General features: G+C 35.4%; 1 protein-coding gene across 1 annotated transcript; it reads left to right on the top strand.

The window, feature by feature from the left end:
• The first annotated feature begins 4,230 nt into the window (after positions 1-4,230).
• Positions 4,231-23,329, top strand: LOC143234295 (protein spaetzle-like). Its single transcript, XM_076471541.1, has 4 exons — positions 4,231-4,703; positions 13,397-13,656; positions 18,714-18,956; positions 22,705-23,329. The coding sequence occupies exons 1-4, from the start codon at positions 4,686-4,688 to the stop codon at positions 22,892-22,894; spliced, it is 711 nt and encodes a 236-aa protein (XP_076327656.1). The 5' UTR covers positions 4,231-4,685; the 3' UTR covers positions 22,895-23,329.
• The last annotated feature ends 1,752 nt before the right edge of the window (positions 23,330-25,081 follow it).

Genomic DNA, 25,081 nt, shown 5'->3' with positions numbered 1-25,081 from the left:
TCCCGCATAACGTCCCACTTAGCTAGGTTATTTTGATAGGTCTGTGACTAGGCTTAGGTATATACATGATACCTGATAGAGATTAATATTTCAATAACATTTACCTCGTATGTTAAAATCTATAATAGGCGTGGAAAGCGATAGCCAGTAAATATTATAAGTATTATTTTTGTAACTTAAATCTTCACCCCTAATAATATAAGTAAAATTAGGTGATGTTCCAAGACAATAATGCAGCAGATCATGAGAAGAATGGAGTAAGAATTAAAAGGGATGGAATGCTTTAACTAGACAGTAGTTGACACTCCCTCGAAAACTATATTAGTCCTAAAAACGCCAGTGACAGTGCTAAAGGGCCCGGCATGGCCAAGCGTGTTAAGGCGTGGGACTCTTAATCTAAGGGTCGCGGGTTCGCATCCCCGTCGCGCCAAACATGTTCGCCCTTTCAGCCGTGGGGACGTTAGAATGTTACGGTCAATCCCACTATACGTTGGTAAAGGAGTGGCCTAAGAGTTGGCGGTGGGTGGTGATGACTAGCTGCCTTCCCTCTTGTCTTACACTACTAAATTAGGAACGACTAGCACAGATAACCCTCGAGTAGCTTTGTGCGAATTTCAAAACACTACTAAAACACATATTTATTTGTGAACAAAAGTTAATCATTGTCATTATTTTTATTCAATGGCTACAATTATATCGTTTTATTCAGCAATTTAGAACAAATTTCTTACCAACATATTGAAACCATGCTTGTTTTCATACAGCAAAATAATAGTTTGACATGGTATTATCGCTCATATTATTTTGTTTATCTATCGATCAAATCAACTTTTCTGCCAGTATTTTTACCTCCATTGCAATTAAATTCTGTCTTAGTCATGCTAAGATTACAATATTCACATTTCTTACTATTTTAGTAGAATTAGTAAAATAACTATCAGGAAAACAAATGAAATTTATGGTCCACTCAAACAGGTTAATTGGCTGACGAAGTGTTGAATAGTAAAGTATTTTGGCCTAGTTCTGAGACCGCATCGATACTTGGCGGCACCGTACGTTAGCAGTAACGCGCAATCCCTCATGGTTAAACTTTATTACGGATCGACGAGCAGTATTAGTTTGTTTGTTTTTTAATTTCTGTGAATAATAATTTTATTATAAAGTATGTCAACAGTAACGTAGATGTAAAAAGAAGTTACGTATTATAATTTATTTTGGACGAGTCTCCGATTTACTGTATAACGTAATTTACGTATTACTGTTTCAAATAACCGGAATTTTGAATTTAATAGTTAATTAAATGTTAATATGTATAAACTTTATGTTATTTGCCAACGAGATTGATATACATTTTTTTTAAACAAATATATTTGAACATACAAAATATAGAACAATACAGTTTAGAATAATGGTTATTACCAATAGTTATTAGAAATGGTGGTTTACATACAACAGTTTCACAAACTTACAAACTACATAGATTCTTATATCTGGTCTGGAACTAAATATTTTGTCGACGATTTAGGTACACGAGGAGTATATTAATTATGAGTTGATTTTTGTCAAACCTCGCTTAAGATAGCTAGTGTGATCGGCCTGTTGTCATGAATGAGAGAGTTAGTGTGCTCGTAGAAACACTATTGTTTGATATCAATAAACATTCCTGTTCAAATTTTGTAGTTTTCCGATTAATAGGTGTCAATCATAATTATAGCTTCGTAGGTGAATAGCACACTAACTGTAGCTGACCAGTAATCTTCTGCTGTGTTTCGCTAGTTGCCTTTTATACGAACCACTCGAGATTCTAGAACGTTCACCACATTTCGCTTGGCAACAATACTGTAAATCGCTAGTATTACATACACACCTAGTACATTGTTGATTCTTACGCGCAAGGATTTTCTACAAATTTCGAGACTTGCTTAATACATCGTCAAAAATATACGTCACATGGAAAAAAAAAACTATACAAAAACAAAAGTAGACTAACATAAATGTACAACAGTAAATCTGTTACATCTTTCTTCTTAGAGAATTAAAAATTTGCTTTAGACAATTTTGAACTAAAATACTACACACATATATATACAACAATGATCTAGCGCGTTTCATAAACAAATATTGTTGATTTTTCACTTTAAAGAATTCTCTACAAATTTCAGAGAACAGGTGGGACTTGCACAATACACAGTCAACAATATACGTCACATGCAAAAAGAAAACTGCAGGACCAAGTGTGGACACTAAAATAAATGTTCAACAGCAGATCTGTTACAGTATTTATCTATATCTATATATATACATATAATTATGGAAATCCAGATAGATGACAATGCTCTAATTGTTGTTCGTGCAATGTTTTTGTGTTTTATTTTACATTGGAATTTCACTGTTTCTTGCACTATTGTTTTTTTTTTCAAAAGTGATATAAGATAAATACATGGAATACTGACCTACACTAAACGAGATTGAAAGGCAATATACAAGGTAAAATATTGAAACCGAACTCATTTGTATAGTAGGGGCTTTGAAATCTATTGAATAACATCGTGTCCCAATTGTGTGTGAGCTATAACCACGCATTCGCTTACTGTTATGTTAAAACATGTCAATAACACAACACCAGCGATGACACATATTTATCTGTTTAGATTTTAAAACATGCCTTGACCACAATCTTTAATGCTTACAACAGATAGGCTTACTATGAAATGTTGAAAGCAAACAAACCAGTAATTAATAAGAGTAACGAATTTACAATTATACGTTTATTTTAATAGCTACGTGTGTTTCAGTTTGATGCATGTGACATATATTGTTGGATGTATGTTGTGCAACTTCTTCCTGTTCTCTAAATTTGTAGAAGATCCTTAAGAGTAAGAATCAACAATATTTGTTTTACGAAAACGCGTGAACATTGTTGAAATTTTCAGAAACTTGCGTGATTGGTATATAAAAACCGACGTGCTGCTAGACACAGTATTTTTATTGGTCAGCTACAATTAGTGTACTATAAGCCTCGGAAGCTATAATTGTGCTTAACGCTTATTAATCGGAACACTACAGAATTTGATCAAGAACGTTTATAGATTTCGATCATTACAAACTGTTCAATGAATTAACTTCGGACGTTAGTATTTCTATAAGGACATCACGTATCTTCCTCGGTAATAAGTCAGCGACGGGAAGCCAACCAAGCCAGCTAGCTTAAACGAGGAGTAACAATATCAACTCAGAATGAATTTGCTCCTCGTGAACATGGATCGTCGTTAAAATATTCAGTTATAGATTGGATATAAAACTCAGTATAGTCTGCAAGTTTGTAAAACTGTTGTATATAAATCGTATTGTTGTTTGTATATTAAAATATATTTGTGTGTACCAATCTTGTTGGCAGTTGTCATGAATTTGATACATATCGAAATTCATTTAACTGCTAAATTAAAATTAAAACTTCCGGCTGTTTGAAATTATAATACGTAATATAAGGCTATTCAACACTACTTGTTTGTTTTTTTAATTTCGCGCAAAGCTACTCGAGGGTTATCTGCGCTAGCTGTTCCTAATTTAGCAGTGTAAGACTAGAGAGAAGGCAACTAGTCATCACCACTCACCGCCAACTCTTGGGCTACTCTTTTACCAACGAATAGTGGGATTGACCATAACATTATAACGCCCGCACGGCTGAAAGGGCGAGCATGTTTGGTGAGACCGGGATTCGAACCCGCGAACTTGGATTACGGGTCGAACGCCTCAACACACTGGGCCATGCCGGGCCATTCAACACTACGGGCCTTTTTTTTTATAACTTTAACAATTTTTTTCCGTAGTAGCTTACGTCATATTTTCTTACAGTAATTTACACGTAAATATTATGTGAAGCATTCGCTGCTCGATTGACAACAGAGTTTGTAGAAACAAATACATTTAATTCGCACTCACATAGCTGAATTGACTTGAAATATCGACGAATATGAAATGAAAAATATAAATAGTGCGAAACAAAACTTTTTTCTGCCGCCAATAGTAAATATGCACATCTTTTACACCTCGAATACCCACAGTTCTCACCCTCTTAAGATAATGAAGCAGACTGAAAGCGTTGTGTGTTTTGAATACGTGAAAATTTTCCGATCTACATTACACGTAATTTCAGGGCAGAACTTTGTTTTGGGGTAGTTTATTTTATATAAGTGAAATATAATAGTTAACCCAGTGTTTGATGTTCGACGTTAAAATAATTATATTGAATGGGGTCAGCGTGGTTCTCCCTTAGCAGGTGGCCTTTGAGGCAAGCTGGATTTAACATAAGGAAGTAAGAAAGTGACGGCTGTGTACTTTGCTGTGGGCGAGTAGTAAATATCATAAATCAACGGCCGTGTACTTTGCTGTGGGCTAGTAGTACATACCATAAATCAACGGCTGTACTTTGCTGTGGGCGAGTAGTACATACCATAAATCAACGGCCGTGTACTTTGCTGTGGGCGAGTAGTACATACCATAAATCAACGGCCGTGTTCTTTGCTGTGGGCGAGTAGTACATACCATAAATCAACGGCCGTGTACTTTGCTGTGTGCGAGTAGTACATACCATAAATCAACGGCCGTGTTCTTTGCTGTGGGCGAGTAGTACATACCATAAATCAACGGCAAGGTGTTACAATTTAATTCTATGATACGTAACCATGAATGGGTTACTACCGGTAAGTGTGTGTGTGTTTTCTTATAGCAAAGCCATAGCGGATTATGTGCTCAGTCCGCCGAGTGCTACTGCTAAGTCATTTCTAATGATGGTAAAATAATTTGTTAATAAGTCGTGGCTTTATGTTCGATAGTGAAAATAACTTACTAGTGTTAACAACAAATTTCGTTCCTTTGACGTCATTGCTACTACTACGAGTGTTATTTGGCAGATATTTCATAAAGTTGTAACGTAACATGCTTTATCTAGGTGAAAGCAGTTGCGGTTGAAATCACCATTTTGATATATGTAATATATCTTTTTTTTTTTTTAATAGAGTAAATGTATCGTATTAGAAGTTTCAAAATAACAAAACTAAGTAATTTTAAACTGAGAACTGTAAACTATTATTTCATGCAATCAATCTCAAGTGTGTCCACCAGTTTAATAACTTATTAGCATTTAGGGGAAAAATGTGAAAATTGTATTTTCTAAACGAAGGAAACTGGGCTTTGTGTTGTAGAAACATACAGCTGGAAGATACTGCAACTTTTACAAAACGTGAGAAAGTACAAAATTTTACCATTTTAATAGGAGTACGTTAAAATTGGATGTCTGTCTGGCAACCTAAATAGATGTGAAATGGCATCTGACCTACTTGTTAGAAAAGTCGAATGTTTTTCCTAAATAAGATTGAATAAATTAAAATATATCTCTAAAATATCTTTCCCAACTTCGTACGCTGAATGTTTGTGACAATAGTAATAAAAGTATTATTTCTGTACTTCGTGATAATGTTTAATTACAGGACGTATCTTTTGTTGTTTAGTGTGACAAATGTTCCTTCAGATCTTTAAAGTTATACAGTGTACACTTCCCCAATATATGTAGTCCAATTCTGTTTGCTCCATTTGCTCTTGTCGTAGTTTCCTGGTGGGTAAGCGGTAATTTTGCAAACTTGCAATATAAAATCAGAGTTTCGGTACCAGGCGGTATATAGAGCACAGATCCCAGTCTACGGTTTTGCGATAAAACAAACGACAAGCTTTGTCGAGGATTATTGATTAGAAATAGAAATTTCCCAAAACTGTTGCAACTGTGTGACAAATGGTGATATGAACAGTAGATTAGTCTGAGGGACTTAATTATATGAGTTGTAAATTTTGAAAGGCTACAACTCAGAGGGGGGGGGGAACACAACTTCACAAAATGTAAAGTATTCTCGTGTATTTCTCTTCAATAATTGTTTACCCAAGTGAAGAAGCTGAAGTGATGTTTTTTCAGTAAGTTATTGGCTTAAATAGCGATTTTTTGCTATCACTTTTAATGATTTCAAGTTGTCGCTGAAATGGAAGCAGATGGTTACGTAAAACTGAAAGTGTAACATTGATGCTGGAACAGTCTTTATTGTGCGTTTTTGGAATATCTTCGAACAAAACTGATCTTCGCAGATGACGTTTAGCTGTTAATAAAACGAAGTCTAGATAAATGCTTGTTTACCTACTTGCGTAGAAACAAAGATTTAGGCTCATTGTGCAATAAAATGTCTATAGCATGTTTACTATAAAACTTTGGGAGAAGGGGAGGATAAAGTATGAGCATCGCCCGACCCTACAAGGTTTGTAAACTTTATTACGTGAACAAACCTCTCGCTATAGTTGCAGTCGCCAAGTTTTATCGTGTAATTACATTGTTAAACTAGTAAAAATTATAGAATTTATGCACTGAAAAGATACATTGAAGTATATATATATATATAAACCAATTTTAGTATTCCTTGGTAAAAGTGTAGCCCAAGAGCTGGCTATGAGTGGCCGTCGTGTAGCTGTGCGCAAAATTTTACACCAGCGTAAAACTCAAACAGTGCCAATAACAGTAGTAATTGCGCAATATCTCTGTTCTTCATTGAGAGGCGATGCCGCACCCTTTGAGTTGTAGTCGTAATTTTCTCCAACACCCACAAAGTTAGGCTAGAACTGCCTGTTAAACTGGAACAACAATTAGGTATAGATGGCGCGTTCTGACACATGACTTGTTATTTTTCGACAATATTATTAAAAACAAAACTCAACTAGGGTGGAATAATTCAACTAAGTTGAATTTTGAAGAAAGTTACTTAATATTTTAGAATAAGGTTGTACAAAACGAGGGCCAGGTATTTGCAAGTAAACGTAATTTTCAGAACAGGTTATCGTCTGATTGGCTGTAGAAAATGTGGATTAGTTTTGCGTCCAATTAAAAAAACAACAAAAAACATAAGTCACCTTTACACGTTTTCGAACACTGCAAGTCAAATAAACACAACATAACCATTGAAAACACTCAAATACTAAATAAAGAAACAAACATAAACAAACGTAAAATTAAAGAAGCCTTACTTATACAACAACTTAAACCCAAAATAAACCAATATAAAGAAACGCCTTTATACTTATATTAATATAATAAAATAAATTATATATTCAAACATCTAATACCGCCCTCTACATTCCGACACTCAGTTACACAACCCCTTTTAAACATGTGGTAAGCTTCCGGTTAATTACCTCTTTCTTTGTGAACCTGACGATGACCGAAGAAGGTCGAAACGGTGTTCGCTCTTCTATGTAAAATATTTTCTCAACCCAAACGAGCCGTTTTTGCATATAAATAACGATGCCTTTCATTGGCTAGCCTCGCACAGGGTACAAGCTCACTTATTATCGAGAATGATATTTAATGTTCTTTTAGAAATGCAGACATCTGAAGTTGGGAATCTTTTTTGTAATGTGCGAAAATTATAAATGTTTTGGTCAAATTTCGTAGTTTTCCGATCAATAAGCGTTACTCGTAATTATAGCTTGTAAGGCCTGTAGTGCATTGACTGTAGCTGTTTAATAGTATCATTCTTTCTCTGGGCACGTCGATTTATAAACTTTTTAGGCGTTTTCGAAAGTTCACTTGGCAACAATATTGTCAGTCACTAGTATTACATGCATATCTAGGACTGTAGCTTCTTTACGTTCGATCTACAAATTTAGAGATTGGCGGAACTTGCGCAATAAACAGCCAACAGTGTTCGTCACAGGTAAAAACTGAAACAAGCGTGGGTACTAAAATAAACGTATAACGGTAAGTCTGATACAAAAAACAAACCAACAAACATCTACTCGGTTGAAAACAAATCTTTTTATATCAGAAAAATATGAATTTTCAAATTTCTTATCTTGCAAATGAGTTTTATTTAACCTTGTCTTTTATTCTTTTGCTATTACATTACCTGCTTTTATACAGATTTTGAACTAATTAGCTTTCTTAGACTTAATAGAAGGTAATTAATTGTAGCCAGATCTTGTTTTCGTTTCAGTACTTGAATAGGCTTGTTAATGACACACAAAACCCATCAAAATAGCAAAGAAAACAACAAAAACTACTCTCCTTTTATAGTGCATCTTGTTTTATTAGTTTAACACTAATAAACTTTACTGCGTTGGCCATGTTGGGCCTAGAGAATACGCAGTAAAGTTTAAATGTCCACACATAAACTTTACGATTATTCAAACGGACATTAAATCAAAACTTTTTAAGCAACGTAACAAAAGTACTTCAATTTCGTTCCTCTATACCTAAATTATAAATCGCTAAGTCAGCAGATGAATATAGATGGCATTAAAGCCTTAAAGGCAGACACACTTTCCCGGTTATCTCTCAGACCCTGAAGATCACGTACAAGCTAAGCAGTGCTCAAACTGCACTATTTATACTGACTTAGTTCTCTACTGGCCCTGGAATTGCTTCACATTAGTTCACACCCTGTTCTCGCCGATATTCGAAAATCGACTGGTCCATTTCTCTTTAACATCTACTTTTATCCAGTTTTTCTGGATTCTAGACCACGTTGGTGTGCACGGAAACGAGCTCGTCGACGCCGTAGCTAAATCTGTCTGCTCTGACGCTATCACTGCTGTGCCTGTTCCATACATGGACTATGGTCCTATATTTAAGTCTCGGCCCCGTGCCAGTTGACAGTCGACTTGGACTGTGCAAAGTGAAAACAAGCTTTTCCAAATAAAACCCTATATTGGACTTTAGCTGCCTTGCTTCCGTGAGGATCGGAAAGAGGAAATTGTCCGAACTAAACTACGCATTGGTCACAGTTTTTAACTTATCGTTTTCTTTTATCTGGGATTGGTACACCAATGTGTTTTGTATGACACTTAGGTCACAAGAAGCCTCATTTTATTGTCTTGCCGTTGTTACAACTCTCACCTACGGTACCATTTTAGACGTGTTTTGTCCCAAGGTTTACCCATAACGTTGGACAGTGTCATTGGCGATGGTGACACTGCCCACCTTACAAATGTTTTTAAGCTGTTGACCTTTTTAAGCTATGCAAGTTTTTAATTCATAAATTAGACTATTTCCTTTTACAAATTAAAGTACAGCTAGTTCGATGCGAAATTAGAAATGGCCGTGACGTTGTTTTGCGCCAAGCCAGCGAAAATAATTACCATGGACCGGACAGAGGAGAAATAAACATCGCAAAATAATTACCACGGACCGGACAGAGGAGAAATAAACATCGCAAATGAAAACTACTTCTCACGTGGCTAGGTTCGATGAAGAGTGTTAAATACCAGCAAAGGGCCAGATGGTTAAGTTGCTCGACTCGCGAGTTCGAATCTGTCACCGAAAATTTTCGCACTTTTAGACGTGAGGGTGTTGTCATGTAACGGTCAATTTTACTATTTGTTGGTAAGAGTAGACCCCTTATTGGCCGTGGTTTAGGATGATTAGCTAGCTGCATTCCCTTTAGTTTTGCACTAGCCATTATTAGGGACGGCTAGCTCAGATAGCCCTAGTGTGGCCTTGCATGAAATTCAAAAGAAATTAAATAATTAAATACTAGAAGTCTGCCAGTGGTGCAGCACTGTCTACGTGGTTACAACACTAGAAACTGGGTTTCGTTACTTGGCAACCTACGGTCAGTCAACCACCATTGTATAGCTTTGTGCTTAAGTTCAAACAAGTAAATAAACACTAGCGAAACTGGACTGTTGCTACCTATGACCGTCTCATTTCATAATTATTTCTTAGCTAAAACCTGCTAATATGCCGTATGGTTTTACTAACCATAAACGCGATAAAAGAAAATAAGAAAGAAAAGGGGGGGGGACTTCATTAAGTTTTCAAGTTTCCACCGTATCCTAAAATAATCTATGAATATAGAAGTGATAAAGGAGTGGTTACCTAATTTAGGAACGGACGTAGGACGAACGTTGTCAACGTTAGTACATCACAATGCAACCTCATTCAGTATCGTGTTTTAGAATTCCTATTCCATAAGTATGTTAACTTACCAGTTTTTTTTGTGTTTTTTTTTAACGGATTTACCGTTGTATGTTTATTATAATACCTATGCTTGTTTTAGAGAAATGAAATATAAACCCTTTAACCAGCGCGCTTTGGAAAGATGGGCCTCTCTTCGTCAGAGGCAAACTGGAAATGGTGGTGGAATCGAACGAGTGATATATCGAGGCAGATTATTGACACTTATGAAGATCATCCAATTTTCCAGGAGATGTTTTTCTCCATGTAGAAGCGTCTCCTTTCCGGTACAATGTACCCGATGGCGAGATGGCATGTGGAAAGGTGTTTGGGATATCTTAAGTTAGAAATGGCTAAATATACTGAAAACTATGATTAGGTGTTTATGTAGAGTAAAGGTGACACCTGTAGACTGATACTTGTTTTATAAATTGATTTAGTATAACATGAAAAAATTATCAGGTAATTCAAATTTCATGACAAAATAAGTAAATAATTTTATTTTCTGACAGTTTGTTTGTTTGTTTTGGAATTTCGCACAAAGCTACTCGAGGGCTATCTGTGCTAGCCGTCCCTAATTTAGCAGTCTAAGACTAGAGAGAAGGCAGCTATTCATCACCACCCACCGCCAACTCTTGGGCTACCCTTTTACCAACGAAAAGTGGGATTGACCGTCACATTATAACGCCCCCACGGCTGGGAGGGCGAGCATGTTTGGCGCGACTCGGGCATTTTCTGACAAGAGATGAAACCAATGAATAGAGATCACTGATTCCAGGTTTTAGATTAATTCTGAAAGGTTGAACAGTATTTAGATTAGCGATCCAATAATCTTCTTTTCTTTCTCCATCTGCTTTAGTTTTGAATCCTATTTCAATGCCAGTGAGAGTAACATTGTTAATGGCATTATTGGATTAATTAAAGTGTTGAGCAACAGGGAGATATTCTTGGTGTTAGAAGATTTATGGTTCTTGAAACGTTCTCTGAGAGTTGTTTGTGTATATCCTACACATCGGAAATTGCATTTGTTACACTGTATAAGATAAGTGGTGTGTTTTGTTTCACAAGTGATTCCTTTGTCAAGTTTCTTTTGATTGTGCTTCTCAGAAAATAAGTCTGTGGTAATTAATGAGTTTGCAGGTTTGAAAACGGGCTTTATTGCAATGGACGACAATCATTTTTGGGTAGGATGTAACTCACTTTTGTGTGAGCATGAATATTTTTTTTTAGAATTCTGCTTTTTCAGAAGGAGACAATGGGAACTTCAGGATATATCTGTTTAAGACAATTGTTAAGCTGTAGGAGATGATTTTTTTTCTCGCAATTTGTGAAACGTTTGAGTTTAAACTGATAGGTAATAAGAGGAATTCTATTTGAAAGTTTAGTATCACTATGGTTTAGGATGTTTGTTCCGCCGACTGTTGTTAACCGTTTCAATCTGTCTGATTTCGGTATCTTTATAACCTCTTTGTAACATTGTTAGATTTATATCCTTAGTGTGTTTTCTGTTGTCTTTCATGTGAGCATATTTTCTTTATTCTGAGAGATTGACGATAAATGTTTCATTTAGCGTGAGAGGGGCGACAGCTTTTATAAGGAAAGCATTATGATCTAATTGTAAATCTTTGTACAAGCACTGCATAAAATTTCGATTTTTAGAAACACTGACGTCAAAGTTAAGCTGTGTAGGCGGGTAATGATAGGTAAGCTTTGTTTTGTGAAAGGAGTTTGCATGCGTCTTAAATTTTTGTGATTTAAGACTGGTTGTCCAAATCAAAAATACGCTGCCTGATGATGTGCCCAAACATATAAGGGTGAACCGCACAACAAAATCTTTGTCGAGACCAACGATATTTTTATTTTGAATCCGTTATTTATAGATCTCTACAAAGAAAGAGGGCCTGGCATGGCCTAGCGAGTTAAGGCGTGCGCTTCGTAATCTGAGGATCGCGGGTTCGCGCCCGAGTCGTGCCAAACATGCTCGCCCTTTCAGCCGTGGGGGCGTTATAATGTGACGGTCAATCCCACTATTCGTTGGTAAAAAGAGTAGCCCAAGAGTTGGCGGTGGGTGGTGATGACTAGCTGCCTTCCCTCTTGTCTTACACTGCTAAATTAGGAACGACTAGCACAGATAGCCCTCGAGTAGCTTTGTGCGAAATTCCAAAAGCAACAACAACTACAAAGAAAGCGGTAGTTAGCGTATCAACAACTTGTGTTTGGGAAAGATTTATTTGCTTTTCCTTTTTCACTAGTTTCTGCTTGGATATTCAGTTCATTATCTTTTAAAAGTTAAGTTTTTAGTAGTTAGAAATATCAATTATCGCAGAACTTTGCTGAAGAACTGAGGCAATTATTTGTTTTTTAGGCTTAATAATGTTTGTCGATATACTCGTACTTTGACACTATTGGTAAAAACTTTAATTCATTAAGCGTAACGTTTTTATTGGAATGACTTTGGTTTACAAATGCCAATTTTTTTTATATTTATATTGTGTAATATTATTTCAAGTCTTTTTAAACACTTGCTGTATGACGATTAAAACAACAATGCTGTTCGCTTGATCGAAGTTACTATTTTTACAATTGATATTTTTTGTTAATTTCTGTAAAACAAACATAAAAATAAGCTAAATCTATTTGCGGTGTTTCCGCCTTGCGTTTGAATACAGTTTCGTTATTATTGTTTAAAATACTTTCCGGTAACATTTGAACTAAAAACGTGTACTCAAGTACATAAAATGTGTCGCGTCTTTATGTACAACTAAATTTGCAGCGATGCGAGCGCCATTATTTTCGTAAGTTTATCTGCGGGGTTACTTTACAGTTTTTCTTACCTGAATAACACTTGGTAATAAACCAAACTCGAATTATTACTCTAATACGTGTAGTACTAGACTGATTATAAGATCTTTTGGAGTCTTTACTTCCTGCGACAGTTGTATTTCTTTAATTTTATTTGTGTTACTAACGTGCTTACAGTTCTTAAATACATAACGTATTATGCTAAATATGGTGTAACGAATACATTTTGAGACAAAAAAAATACACCCAAAATACAAAAGAACCAAAATTGTTTTAATCATGCATTTCTTTTCTTGAAATGTGAATTATTTCTATATTATGTAATAAACTCTTATAATAACCATTCTCCCATCTCGATAAACGTAAACAAATTTTTGTGTTAATCTGACTGTTTTGTGTTAATGCAAAATGTTTTTAGTTTAGATGTGAACCAAACTTTGCCCCAGTTTACTTTTATTGATCTGTTTGGTTTTAAATAAGTAGAAATGTCTGTTAACTGAATGCTAAGAAAACATCATAAGAGAACTTAAGTTATCTAATAAACTTTAGATATTTGGTTTTTTCATACGTCACTGTTTATACATTATTATTTTTTATATCTCGTAGATGTTGACTGTGTTATACTTTGAGATGGTACATGGTTACCCTCCGCAGCATAACACTGGTGTTAGTCTCTTTGGAAGATCTAACGTATCAGTTACTGATTATCTTCCACGTGATACTCATCTTGTCGACGTTGAAGATAATTCACAAATTGTGTTTCGTGATGATGAACTACTAGAGCCACCTGTGAACGATAATGGACTTCCGCTATGTGCTCGGAAGAGTAAAAGTACATTTTGTGAATCCGTAGATGACTATCCAACGTATGGAATACTTGTATATTAATTTAATACTTATTTTATTTGTTTATGCGATTTTGTTATCGGATATGGGGATGTGGGTGGTGAAGGGGGGAACATAGAGCAGCTTTGCAACAGAAGATGAAATTAACAATTGTTTTCTAGGGTATTTATGTAATAAATATGCATTTATGTGTAAGTATTGTACAAAAATTAGGTTTTGCAATTTAATATTTTAACTCGTGTTTCAAACTTTTAACATTTTTCTTGACTGTTATTTAGTGTACGTTAAAACTGAGTTTTTTTTTTTGAATTAAAATTTTTAATTTTGATAATTAACACGACAGTACAATCGGCTCAAGCGCATTTGTATATAAGGTGTGTTTTTAGATACAGGTTTAGTTATTCGACTGGAATGCAAAAGTTTCAGATTTAGTCTCTCCTAATCCTATGATAGTCATTTACGTGTTAAATACCCTTTCGTATCTACGACTCAACTCTGTTATTAACAAACTAATCACTTATTAATCTACTGATTCTCTAACTTACTCGTGTACTTGTATAACTCTGTTTATTTCTCCTCAAAATTCCTTAACTTCCTGTCATTACTACATGATGACTAAACTTCTTAGCAAACATAACAACACTTCTAAATGAACATATTAAGCAGTACTGCCCCCTGGATTGTGAAGACCCTGGAAAAGGCATAATACACAAGTAAAACAGAAATTTCTATGTTCAATTTGATCTTGTATTATTAGTAATTTTTTTTATTATGATTAACAACACTATTATTCATACATAGAGCGCAAATTGGACAATTCTGGGTAACGGAAGCAATCAATATTTTGCTTAGCGTCTTTACACTTTCTAATCTTTTTGTATTTATTGGTAGTTTTCTGTCATTTTATGGTATAAAGACAAGATTATCTCAGTTTCTTTTATTCTGTTGCCATCTTGACACAAGGGGAACTTTTCGACAGATGGATGGCTGAGGAAGTTTAATGATGGCTTAATCCTTCGTGATGTTTTGGAAGTGGTTTTGAAAACCTGGGTGTTTCTATCAGGCTAACGTAACTCGTCAAAATGACAACTCAGTTTGTCTTTCCTCATTATTTTATTGTTATTGCCAGAAAGTTCAACCTCTGGTGGCCTGATTTTTGTTGAGTTCGTGGAGATGGATGTCCTGGTTATAACTGATTTTGAAAAAACACCTTTTTTCACTTTATCCAAAAAACCTCTAGTCTCCCCCCCCAAAAAAAAAGACAAACAAGCAAAAAAACACAAAAAAAACACAAAAAAAAACACCGTGGTAGCTATTTAGTTAAGGAAATATTTCGGACTTCCTGAAACTGGAATGTCCAGGGATAGTATTATCCTCCTTCGCCACCCACGTGAAAATGTGATTTTTTTTTCTGTAATATCAGGAATTAATGGTAATCTTAGTGATTTATTGGTATTTAACAATAGAGAGACTTAGCAGAGGTCTAGATGCAGGGACTGAGGAAAGGGCATGTTTAGTTTTATCGGTGGTGAGGACGACATTTGATGTTGATTAGAAGACTCAAGTCTGTAGCGATCGTACAAAGTATGTCACAATAAATGCTCTTTCAGCAGACTCGGCTAGTGCCTTGGATTTACAAACTCAATATTATGACTGGGATCAAAGAATCCAAAAGTCCCAGAAAATTAAACGTGTGGAGGGAACTCTATTCCCAACATGTACTCCTCTCCTTTGTCAGTTTTCCCCCATACGATGTGATGTAGAGACCCTTTCTACAGTAAGAGTAACTTCCAAATTTCGCATCACTCCATCTTTGGAAGCAAACACTCGCCATTTTTAAATGTAGTAGTCGTAGAACTGTTGTTGATCGACGTGTTGCAAGACTTCTAGTCAATGGATTCATTAAGATAGTAACTTAATGAGTAACTAATGAAGTAGGTTCAGTATTTTCATTATCAAACATTTTCTTTGGTTTGGCATCAGTTACATTTCTATTAGTCTCAAAAATAATGTCATTGTAGTAGCATCCCTTTATCCTTCAGTAACTGACTTTAGCAACACGTTCTCTTACGTTACTGCGTAAACATACTTTGAATATGTTCTTTTAGCTTCGCGCAAAGGTACACAAGGGTTATCTGCGCTAGCCGTCCCCAATTCAGTGTAAGACTAGAGGGAAGGCAGCTAGCTAGTCATCACCACCCACTGCCAACTCTTTGGCTACTCTCTTACCAATGAATAGTGGGATTGACCGTCACATTTATAAGGCCCCCACGGCTAAAAGGGTGAGCATGTTTGGTGTGACGGGGATTCGAACCCACGACCCTCAGGACACGAGTCGTGTCCCCCTAACCACTGTCCATGCCGGCCCTTGTATTGTAGTTATTGCTAGTGTTTTTTATCGAAGTAAATTAGTATCTTTTCGAAATCGAAGCACTATAAACTTTATATTAGCGCTGATATCCCTCGTGTAGCTTTGCGCGGAATTCAAAACAAAACCGTAACTTTTTAACTCCCCCCATTAAAACTTCGTATAGAAGCCGCGTCTTTTTCAACATTGAACATACGTACGTGTGTATAAATGGGAAAAGTTTACATATGCAAACATTTCTCTTTGTTTGCTCGTGTACGTAACTGTGGTGGGAGGGATACCTGAAGACCATTCGTGAAACCATGGGGCTCCATGTAACAGTCTTAACACTTCTCTGAAGCATTTTTGAGGTTAGTAACTTAGCGTGATATCGGATATTATAATCTTAATCTGACATTTTAAAATCCGGGTGTCAGCACTTTTATATAGAACGAGACACGACGCGTGTGACACAGGGCAAATAGTGAGAAAGACAATAAGTTCATTTAAGTCAGATGAAACAGAATATTAAAAGAATGTCTGCTTCTTAGATTTTGCGCAAATTCAGAGCCGAGATACTTGTGATAGCAATTTTCAGTTTGAAATAATACACTAGAGGGTGTGTGTATTGTAGCAAAATTCACATTGAACTATCTGCTGTGTTCGCCGAAGTGGATCAAACCTCTGATTTTTATAGTTAAATCCGAAGGCTTACCGCTCTCTTAGCTGGGGACTGCACTAGAGGGTAAAGCAGTTTATCAACAATAACTATAGCCAAGTCTTTATATACTGAGTTACCGATTAGTAAGATTTGACAGCTACTTTTGCAATGCCCCCTACGACCTCAACGTGCGGAATGTGACGTTTCTTTGCACACGAGTCAAGGAATCTCGGCTCTACGAACTGGAACTCTAACTACTGTTTTATAGGTGCAACAGTACGCTGGGTTGCTAATCCAAGGTTCGAAACGTTCAGGGAGTAAGGCAAAACCCTTACTGCAGTGGGTGCTGCTTCCTGGGTGCTCCGCCTCTGATTAGGTCAAAATTCGGGATCACGACACTCAGTAAGGTGCCTTACAGCTTAAATTTCAATTATTTCCTAAACTGGATGAATGAAAACCTGATATGCCTCCCAACGGTATAATGTTATGTCTGCGGGTATACAACAGTAGAAACCGGGTTTCGATGATTCTTTGTGGGCGGCGCATAGATAGCTTATTGTGCAGCTTTGTGCTTTCAATCAATCAATCGATAGCCTGATACGTAACTTTAATTTCTTCGCAATAACACCGTCTTCGTAACTGTAAGAAGAAAGGCCATATAAATGACCTAAAACAGCAGATGTATATAATTTAGATCAGGATAAAAATACCGGTCAGTTTTAAATTCTGAGCGAAACATTTTAAGAAATAATATATTAAGAACGAGACTCTAGCCTAACTTTTTAGTTCAGTATTTATGCTTGTACATTAAATATTGTTACAATTGTGCTATTTGTACACTTCATTTTGAACTTTTATATCCATCAACTTTAAGTTGTACTTATTCCTTTCTCGCCCGGCATGTTCAGGTGATTAAGGCGCTCGACTCGCCATCTGTGGGTCGCAGCATGTACGAGTCCCAGTTTCTGAATATGCTCGGCCTATCAGCTTTGAGGGAATTATAAGGTTATGAACTATCCCATTAATCGTTGATAAGAGTAGCCCAAGACGTGGCGGCAAGTGGCGATGACTGCCTTCCCTCTAGTCTTACACTGTCAAATTAGGGATGGCAAGCGCAGATAGTCCTTGTGTATCTTTTGCGCGAACTTCAAAACAAACTTGTTCAATTCGTTCTTTCTCACGTCTCCCAGTTGTTTCCTTTCGTTGAACCCCTGTCTTTTAGATTTATCTCCAAACCAACGCCGACCCACACTTTTATTTCTAACCTTGCACATTTTCCTTCGTATATCGGAGTATAACGTTTAATAACTTGAGGGGGGCCTTGAGCCTCCACACAGGCTTAACTTATTTTCTAATGACTTAATATACTGTAATTCTTTAGACTGAACAAAGGTCAGCCACTTCCTAACATATCTGAACTTCAACCAATGTTCTTTAAACCTACCTTTATAAGAGGTCGCGAAATATTAAAGATTACTTCTACAAATTTATTTTAAGTGTTGTTGTATGACTAACCTTAATAAATTGCAAAATTCAGTTGTTGGCTGATAACTGTCTAGACGTATTGACGTATTTTAATTATATACGATTTCTACAACTTGTAAAGGGGACGGGGAAAGACTTTAATTTCATGTACTAAAGTAAAACGTCTTACGAGTAAGTTACGTGATTCGATCTGGCTGCTCTGTTTATCTGATAGATACTGTACAGCATTTTATCTGAAGCTTAATATTTATTCAAACCAATATAATACACATTTAACGGAAATCCATCTTGTGTATATAGATTCTGTTAATGTTATACATAATATTATCTTGAGCTATAACATTTATTAACCTTAATTTCGCATTTCTACAAAAATACTAAATTTTATGCGGTAGTTGCTTCCTATTCAAGAGGATGGATAAACATTACAGTTGTTTATCACGCATGTTAAACTCATTATAGTAAAACGTGTTTCCCTAACCGCTAGTCGACGCATTCATTAAAGTAAATAGTTTTTCTCTGCACGTGTTACTTGCAATTAATACGGCGTTTTTTTTTTTTACCTCTGAACTCTCATGTTTCAGTTTACGTGTGTCTGAAGCAGTGAATTCATTACCTCGTGATATACTCCAGATGTACCTAGAGAAACTTTCTCCCGGCGTTCTGGGAAGAACCAATGACTTCTCGGATGATATCTCTGATGAGCCGATGTGCGCGCCGATGTCAAATACTTTCAAGCCTCAAGTAGGAAGAAACATCGGGAAAATATGGCTTTATATCGTAAATAATGCGGAGGTAGAACAATTCGTGACGTCAGAGACGTGTGTGTAAGCAAACTTTCAAAACACTTCTAGAATTTCTCAAGTCTTTTAAAACATTTTACTAGTCCATGAATTTGTTGGCTACGTTATTCTAAGTGACAATAGTTGAAACCAAAAACTAAACGGTAATTACCATCTGTATATCCAATTACCTATACTGCTGCAACTTCATAAGTTTTGCACAGAGAAAATATTTTATTTCGCTTTTATTTCTGTTGTAAGTTTTACGAGTTTGGAAAGACTTCAAAATAACATTGCGTTTTTAGCCTTTTTAAACTACGGTCGGGTTGTTGTAATGATTTTTATTGTTTTCGGGTACTAATACTAGGTTATTAAACTGGTTGTGCTATATTTGTGTAACTTCGAGATTTAAATGAGAAAATAATTTCAAAACATTATGAAATTGTATGTTGATTTCTCTTGTTTAAATTGATTGAAATGCATTCCTTGAGAGAGTAATAACACACGGATATCACTTCAGCACTCTAAGTTCGAACATGGAGAGAAGTGAAAAAGTATTCCTTCCTCAAAGTGATGCCCCCTGCTGGAACGGCGGTAAGTCTACGGATTTATAATGCTAAAATCAGGGTCTCAATTCCCTTCCGTGTACGCACAGCAGATAGCGCAATGTGGTTTTGCCATAAGAAAATTACGACCCCCACACACAAATAGCCCAGCGGTGTGCTTGGGGACTTACAATGCTAGAAAGCGGGTTACGATACTTGTGATGGGTAGGGCGCGGCTAGCCCATTGTGCGGCTTTATGCTTAACTACAAAGAGATAAATTTAATCATTTAAAAACAAATATAAATGATTACGTCACTTAGAAGATTAACTAAAATAAAGTGAGTTTTTTTTTTTTTTGAAAGATTCATCCAAAAACAAACATACTTTATGCGTGAACATGTTCAAAAGTTTAACTCTTGCAAAACATTACGAAAAAATAATTACGTAAATATTCTCTACAAGTGGGTTTTCTCGACATCACTGAAAACATTATGGAAGTTTAAACAAACAATAAATTGGGGTAGAAGCAATGGAAGGATGAATTAAAACCACAACTGTTTGGAACTGTTGTCACAGAAGTGACCATGAAAATATTCAAGCGTCTTGTTTTTTTGTCAAAAAAAAGGTAGCTATCAGATAACTATCTTCTGTTGAAAGGCACGGGGAATCACAACGTTTTTTCCTTCTTTTACGTAACATCTAGAAGACGAGTTATATTGGCCTTATCTTTGTATTTCGATAGGATGGATATCCGAAATGGCTGTCCTGTTGAATAAGAGATATTAAAATGGGTAAGGGGGGAAAGAGCTGGTACTTTAATGACTAACAAACGTAAAGCCCTGATGCTACTTTAATTGTATCCATGTAGCGTCGGTTCCGAAGTAACTTGCGTTACGCATGTGAAATCAAGTAATCGAAGATATTTTTGGTACGCTACAGTTAAATGCGTCTGGTGAAAATTTTCTAACTAATATAAATGACTCGTCAATGTCCAGTGGCGTTTTTTTAATACTGTATACTGCAGTAGGATCTACTCATTTATGTTTATTCAATTTTTATGATGTTCCAAAATGGAACGTTTTAAGCTTAATATTTTGATAGTGAGTACAAATATAACATCCACATTAAAACATCATGTGTTTTAATTTCCTACTTCCTGCCTTGTAAGCTTGAGTGCTGGTATCTTCGATTTAGGCTTATAACGAATTGTGTGTGTGTGTGTGTGTGTGTGCGTGCGTGCGTAAATACAAGTGTGCGAGTAGAAACCATAAACTATTTTTTACCACGTCGGATATCTTGGAAATAAGTATGCTGATGTCGCGAACATGAGGAAAACGAATGATGTACGGTTGATGAAAACAAATGACTAAATGTGGTATATTCCACTTTATGAATAACACCAAGAAACAAAACTGGTTGATCATTGCAGATAAGTCTACACTTCTATGTATTTCCATTAAAAAAAAAATATCTGTATTTCTTATGGTGCATGTTTTTGTTGCGCACGCACTAAACGTATAGATGTAACACTTATAACTACAGAACATTATTCGTATTGTGTATGGGTTACGTTGATGTGCTCGTATTGTCCTTTAAAAGTTCACGACCCATTTCTACAAAGAAAAAAGCGCTCTTCGCACTTTGGATTTGTGTGTAATAAGAATGACAGTCAACAACTACTATTTACTTGGTTAGCGTTGGTGGCTGCTGTATGCTATCTAGGCGCCTTTCCTTTAGCCTGTATGAGTAAGAATTGGAGATTTAGGTTTTTGCAGGTAATCATATTTTAGCTTTTTGTTTCACAAAATGTGAAAACAAATTTTTATCACGTGTTTTAATAATGGCCATATCAGTTGAGACATCGTTGGTCAGAAAGGCCCAAGTGTATCCACTTTATGGTGACTGATAAAGGTAAAATCATAATTTCTACGCCTGTGCTTTCTACTTTCTAATTCTCTACTTATTAAAAATATAAGGTTCTGGTTTGTGTATATCGTAGCTTTTGAAACAGCTGTATAATAATTGATAATTATGTAGAATAATTATTTCATAATTTCATTCATATTATTATTATTAAAGAAATGCATATAATAGTGTATCGCACTCTCTCCGAGTGACATCGGAAACGGAACACTTTCGATAACTATACTGAGTGAGTAATTGCATTTGGATGTGTGACGGATTTGCTATTACGTATTTTAATATAGATGTTTGCTTCAGTTAAGTATGTGTGAAATGTACATAACTTGTACTGTTGAATCTGTATCGCAAAATTCCCGTCCATTCGCTAAAGTAGAAGATTCTCGAGTGAAAAAAAAATCGGCAGTGTAATATGTATGTAAACGTCAGAATTGTTATAGAAGCTAAAATTTCTAGATTTCACCCAACTCTAAGAAAAGGTACCAATGCAACGCGTAAAACGGTTTTTTTTTTATACATTACTGGTTTGCTAGAGTTGGTATAAAACCAGAGACTATAATTGTGATTTAACACATCAATCTGAAAAGTACAGGTATTTGATCATGAATGTTTATAGATTTCGAACATTATAAAACGTTTAAATTCAGCGGATTAACCTCGGATGTTAGAATTTTTGCAATTACATTATAACTTCAGGTATGAAAAACTCTCATGTGATCAGCAAAGAGCTAGCTAGCTTCCCATTAAGCGACTCGTACCTAATGTCAACTCGAAATTTATTCGCTCATTGTGAATTCTCGATAGGATATCAAGGAAGTTCAAGAGCAAATAAAGATTCGGTATTGTTCGTAAAACTTTAGGATATAAATCATTATTTGTAATAATGGTTCTTGATTTCGAGAAACCAACTTTGAAGTAAAAATGTACCTCAAAACGGTTGGTATGAGTACTAACACTTTCTCTAATAAAGTAGAGAACAAGTTTCAACTTTCCTAAGTTATCTTCAGGTTAACAGAGTTTTATATTGTTTGCTTATTAAAATGTATTTTTTATCGAGAAAAACTGTCAGTCTTGTTGGCAAATACTGTGAGTTTGATACTATCGATATGTAATCAGTTTATAAATTACAATGCAACTCAATTTTAGGCTATTTTAAATCGTAGTACATAACATATGCATGATAAGTTTATCGCATGTCGTAACCACATTAACTTTATATGTAGTTTGTGTTTATTTGTTAACAGTTTTTATTTATTATCCTTCAGAGCGATAGTTCTTTCGACAAATTTAATGTTATCAAAATTATTGTTTTGGTTTTTTCCACCAGGGAAAATGGAAGTCCTTGTCGTTACGTAGAAGATAACTTGCCTTTTGGTTATAGTAGCTATTGTAAACAGAAGTACGCCTACAAGAACCTTTTAGCTATTCATCCAAAGAAGAAATCTACAGTTTTGGATACATTTCCTTTTCCTTCGTGTTGTTCGTGCTTTGTTAAGCTTTCACCAACTGAAAAGTAACTGAAAACAAAAGGTAGATGATTTCGGAAGTGAACTTAATTAATCTTTACGTACTTTAGCAGTGCCGATAATAAACGCATGAAGTTAGGGCTCTTTGTGTGACCTTAAGTATGACGATCACATAACTCGCCAGAATACGTTTATTTGTATCGATGTATTTGGTAAGGTATGAATGTTCTGTATGTTTTAATAAGGCAGGAAGTTAGTGCGAGAAAAGAACTTTTTAATATTGTTTTTATGTGTAGCTCTTTGATCAAATTAAGTTGCATTATTTGCATTACAATATGACCTTTTTATAAAACCTTTTTTTTTCTTAAAACGTCTGTATGTCATCGTATTCTTTTACTCTGCTAGAAGAAGCCACTTAAACACGTGGTGAAAACGTTGTTTAATAAGGTTTTGTATACCTTTTTTAATAAACATTTTTGTTGAAGATTTAAGAGTTATTTTATTTCCATTCACATATCAAGCCGTATCTCCTAGTTCACATTTCTCGAGTTACAATAACAGCCTACGAGGTGAAACATTTTTCAAAATCAGAAAATAAATGCTCGTATTTCGTTGAGGTACAATGCCATTATAAATAGAGTACAACTATCACATTAGTGCTTACATTATTCTGACGAAGGCTTAAGTCGAAATATTGGTTTTTGTTGCTAAGCGCAGCGCTGAGTCTGACTCTACCGTATGGATTGAACCTAAAGTTCTAGTGTTATAATTTCTGGATTAAGTATAGCACAAGAGTGAGTGGTCGAAATATTGGTATGAAATATTCTTGTATCAAATGTGAACATACTTGTCTAACACTCGCTCCCAAGTAGTTCAGCAGAAACTATGTCGGCTTATAACGCTAAAAACCACGTTTCAGTATTCTCATTTTACACAGCAGATAGTATATAGTGTAACTCTTCGCTTAGCAACAAACATTCAGCACTTTGCACCTTCAAAAAAAAAAACGTAGTAGTCTTGATTCCAAGTGTACATTTAAAAATAATACTGCAAAATATTTTTGTAAAATAATTATTTTGCAGTACGTTTTCCTTCAGTCACGCGACGTTTGTTTCATTGTTTGGGACGCACACGTTACTACATAGAGCAAAGATGTTAAAATCACTGTACGACTAACGAAATAATTTTGTCCATGAGAAAACATTTTCTATAGAAAGATGGATTTGCGTAGCAGCTTGAATGAGGGGAGAAGTACCTTTTGAACGTTTTGTTACTGTATGTATATAAAATATTAAACGCATATTTAGTATAAATGAAATAGTTATCAGAGTTCCCTAGTAGTTACTATTTGTTTTAAAATGCTCAACCAGTCTTGCCGTTGTTACCAGTCTGAAGTGTACAGTTTACAACGTGTTTCGTATAATGTTTCGTTAGGCCTAACGACTTTGAAATTATTATGTACGGGTCTGCTGGACTGAATTATCAATTTTAAAGTTGGAAAACGCGAATTTGATTTTACACGTTAAAAGAATTTAGCGCTGGTCGAAGCACAAGCTTTTTTCTCCATTCTATTATGGATCAATCCATTTATCAGTAAGTAGTCCATGTTGGTGTCTACTTTTAACTAGGTAAGAGGCTGATAGCAATGGAATCTTATTTTATAATTTATTGTTTCTTTTTTATATTGATTTTAAACACAAAGTGCTCGATGTGAACTAGAAAATCGTGGATTCGATCTTTTATAAGATATCAAATGTTTGTTTTTTCTCAATATTGTGATGTTTAAGCCTTAACGTTCGTCAAGGTACAACTTTTGAAGTTTACTCTGACGTTCAATAGTCTATACCGTTTGTTAAAGATGCTTTGTTTAAAATAGATACCGGTATAATCTGGCTGTTGAACATAATCGCAAAACTACGAAAAGAAAAAGTGCACTTGTTGCTGGATGGGTATACGAATTCGTTTTCTCTCCGTTGATTGGTTGATACCGGAATTTAAATAGTTATTACATTGGTTAACTTCCAACAGTCTGTACGAAAAGTAACTTTTTTTTGTTTTTTTCACACGCAGCCGTTTGGAATGAGGCTGATTGTCACGCCGGATTTTGTTTTCACACAAAATGACTGGAAGCGAGAGAAATCAAATCACTAACTTGATAACCGTCAGACGAAACAAATCTTCTGTTGAATGTTTGTTATTAAGCTCAAAGCTACTGAAAGGGCTATCTGTGCTCTATTC

This window comes from Tachypleus tridentatus, chromosome 12 (assembly GCF_004210375.1).
Source record: "Tachypleus tridentatus isolate NWPU-2018 chromosome 12, ASM421037v1, whole genome shotgun sequence".
NCBI lineage: Eukaryota > Metazoa > Arthropoda > Merostomata > Xiphosura > Limulidae > Tachypleus > Tachypleus tridentatus.
This window is presented reverse-complemented; position numbering and strand designations above follow the sequence as displayed.

Excerpts from the sequence above, each read along its gene's own strand:
- LOC143234295 (XM_076471541.1), top strand. Across the intron at positions 13,657-18,713 it reads TCCGTAGATGACTATCCAAC|TTTACGTGTGTCTGAAGCAG; the intron begins GTATGGAATACT and ends CTCATGTTTCAG. Across the intron at positions 18,957-22,704 it reads GTGACGTCAGAGACGTGTGT|GGAAAATGGAAGTCCTTGTC; the intron begins GTAAGCAAACTT and ends TTTTTCCACCAG.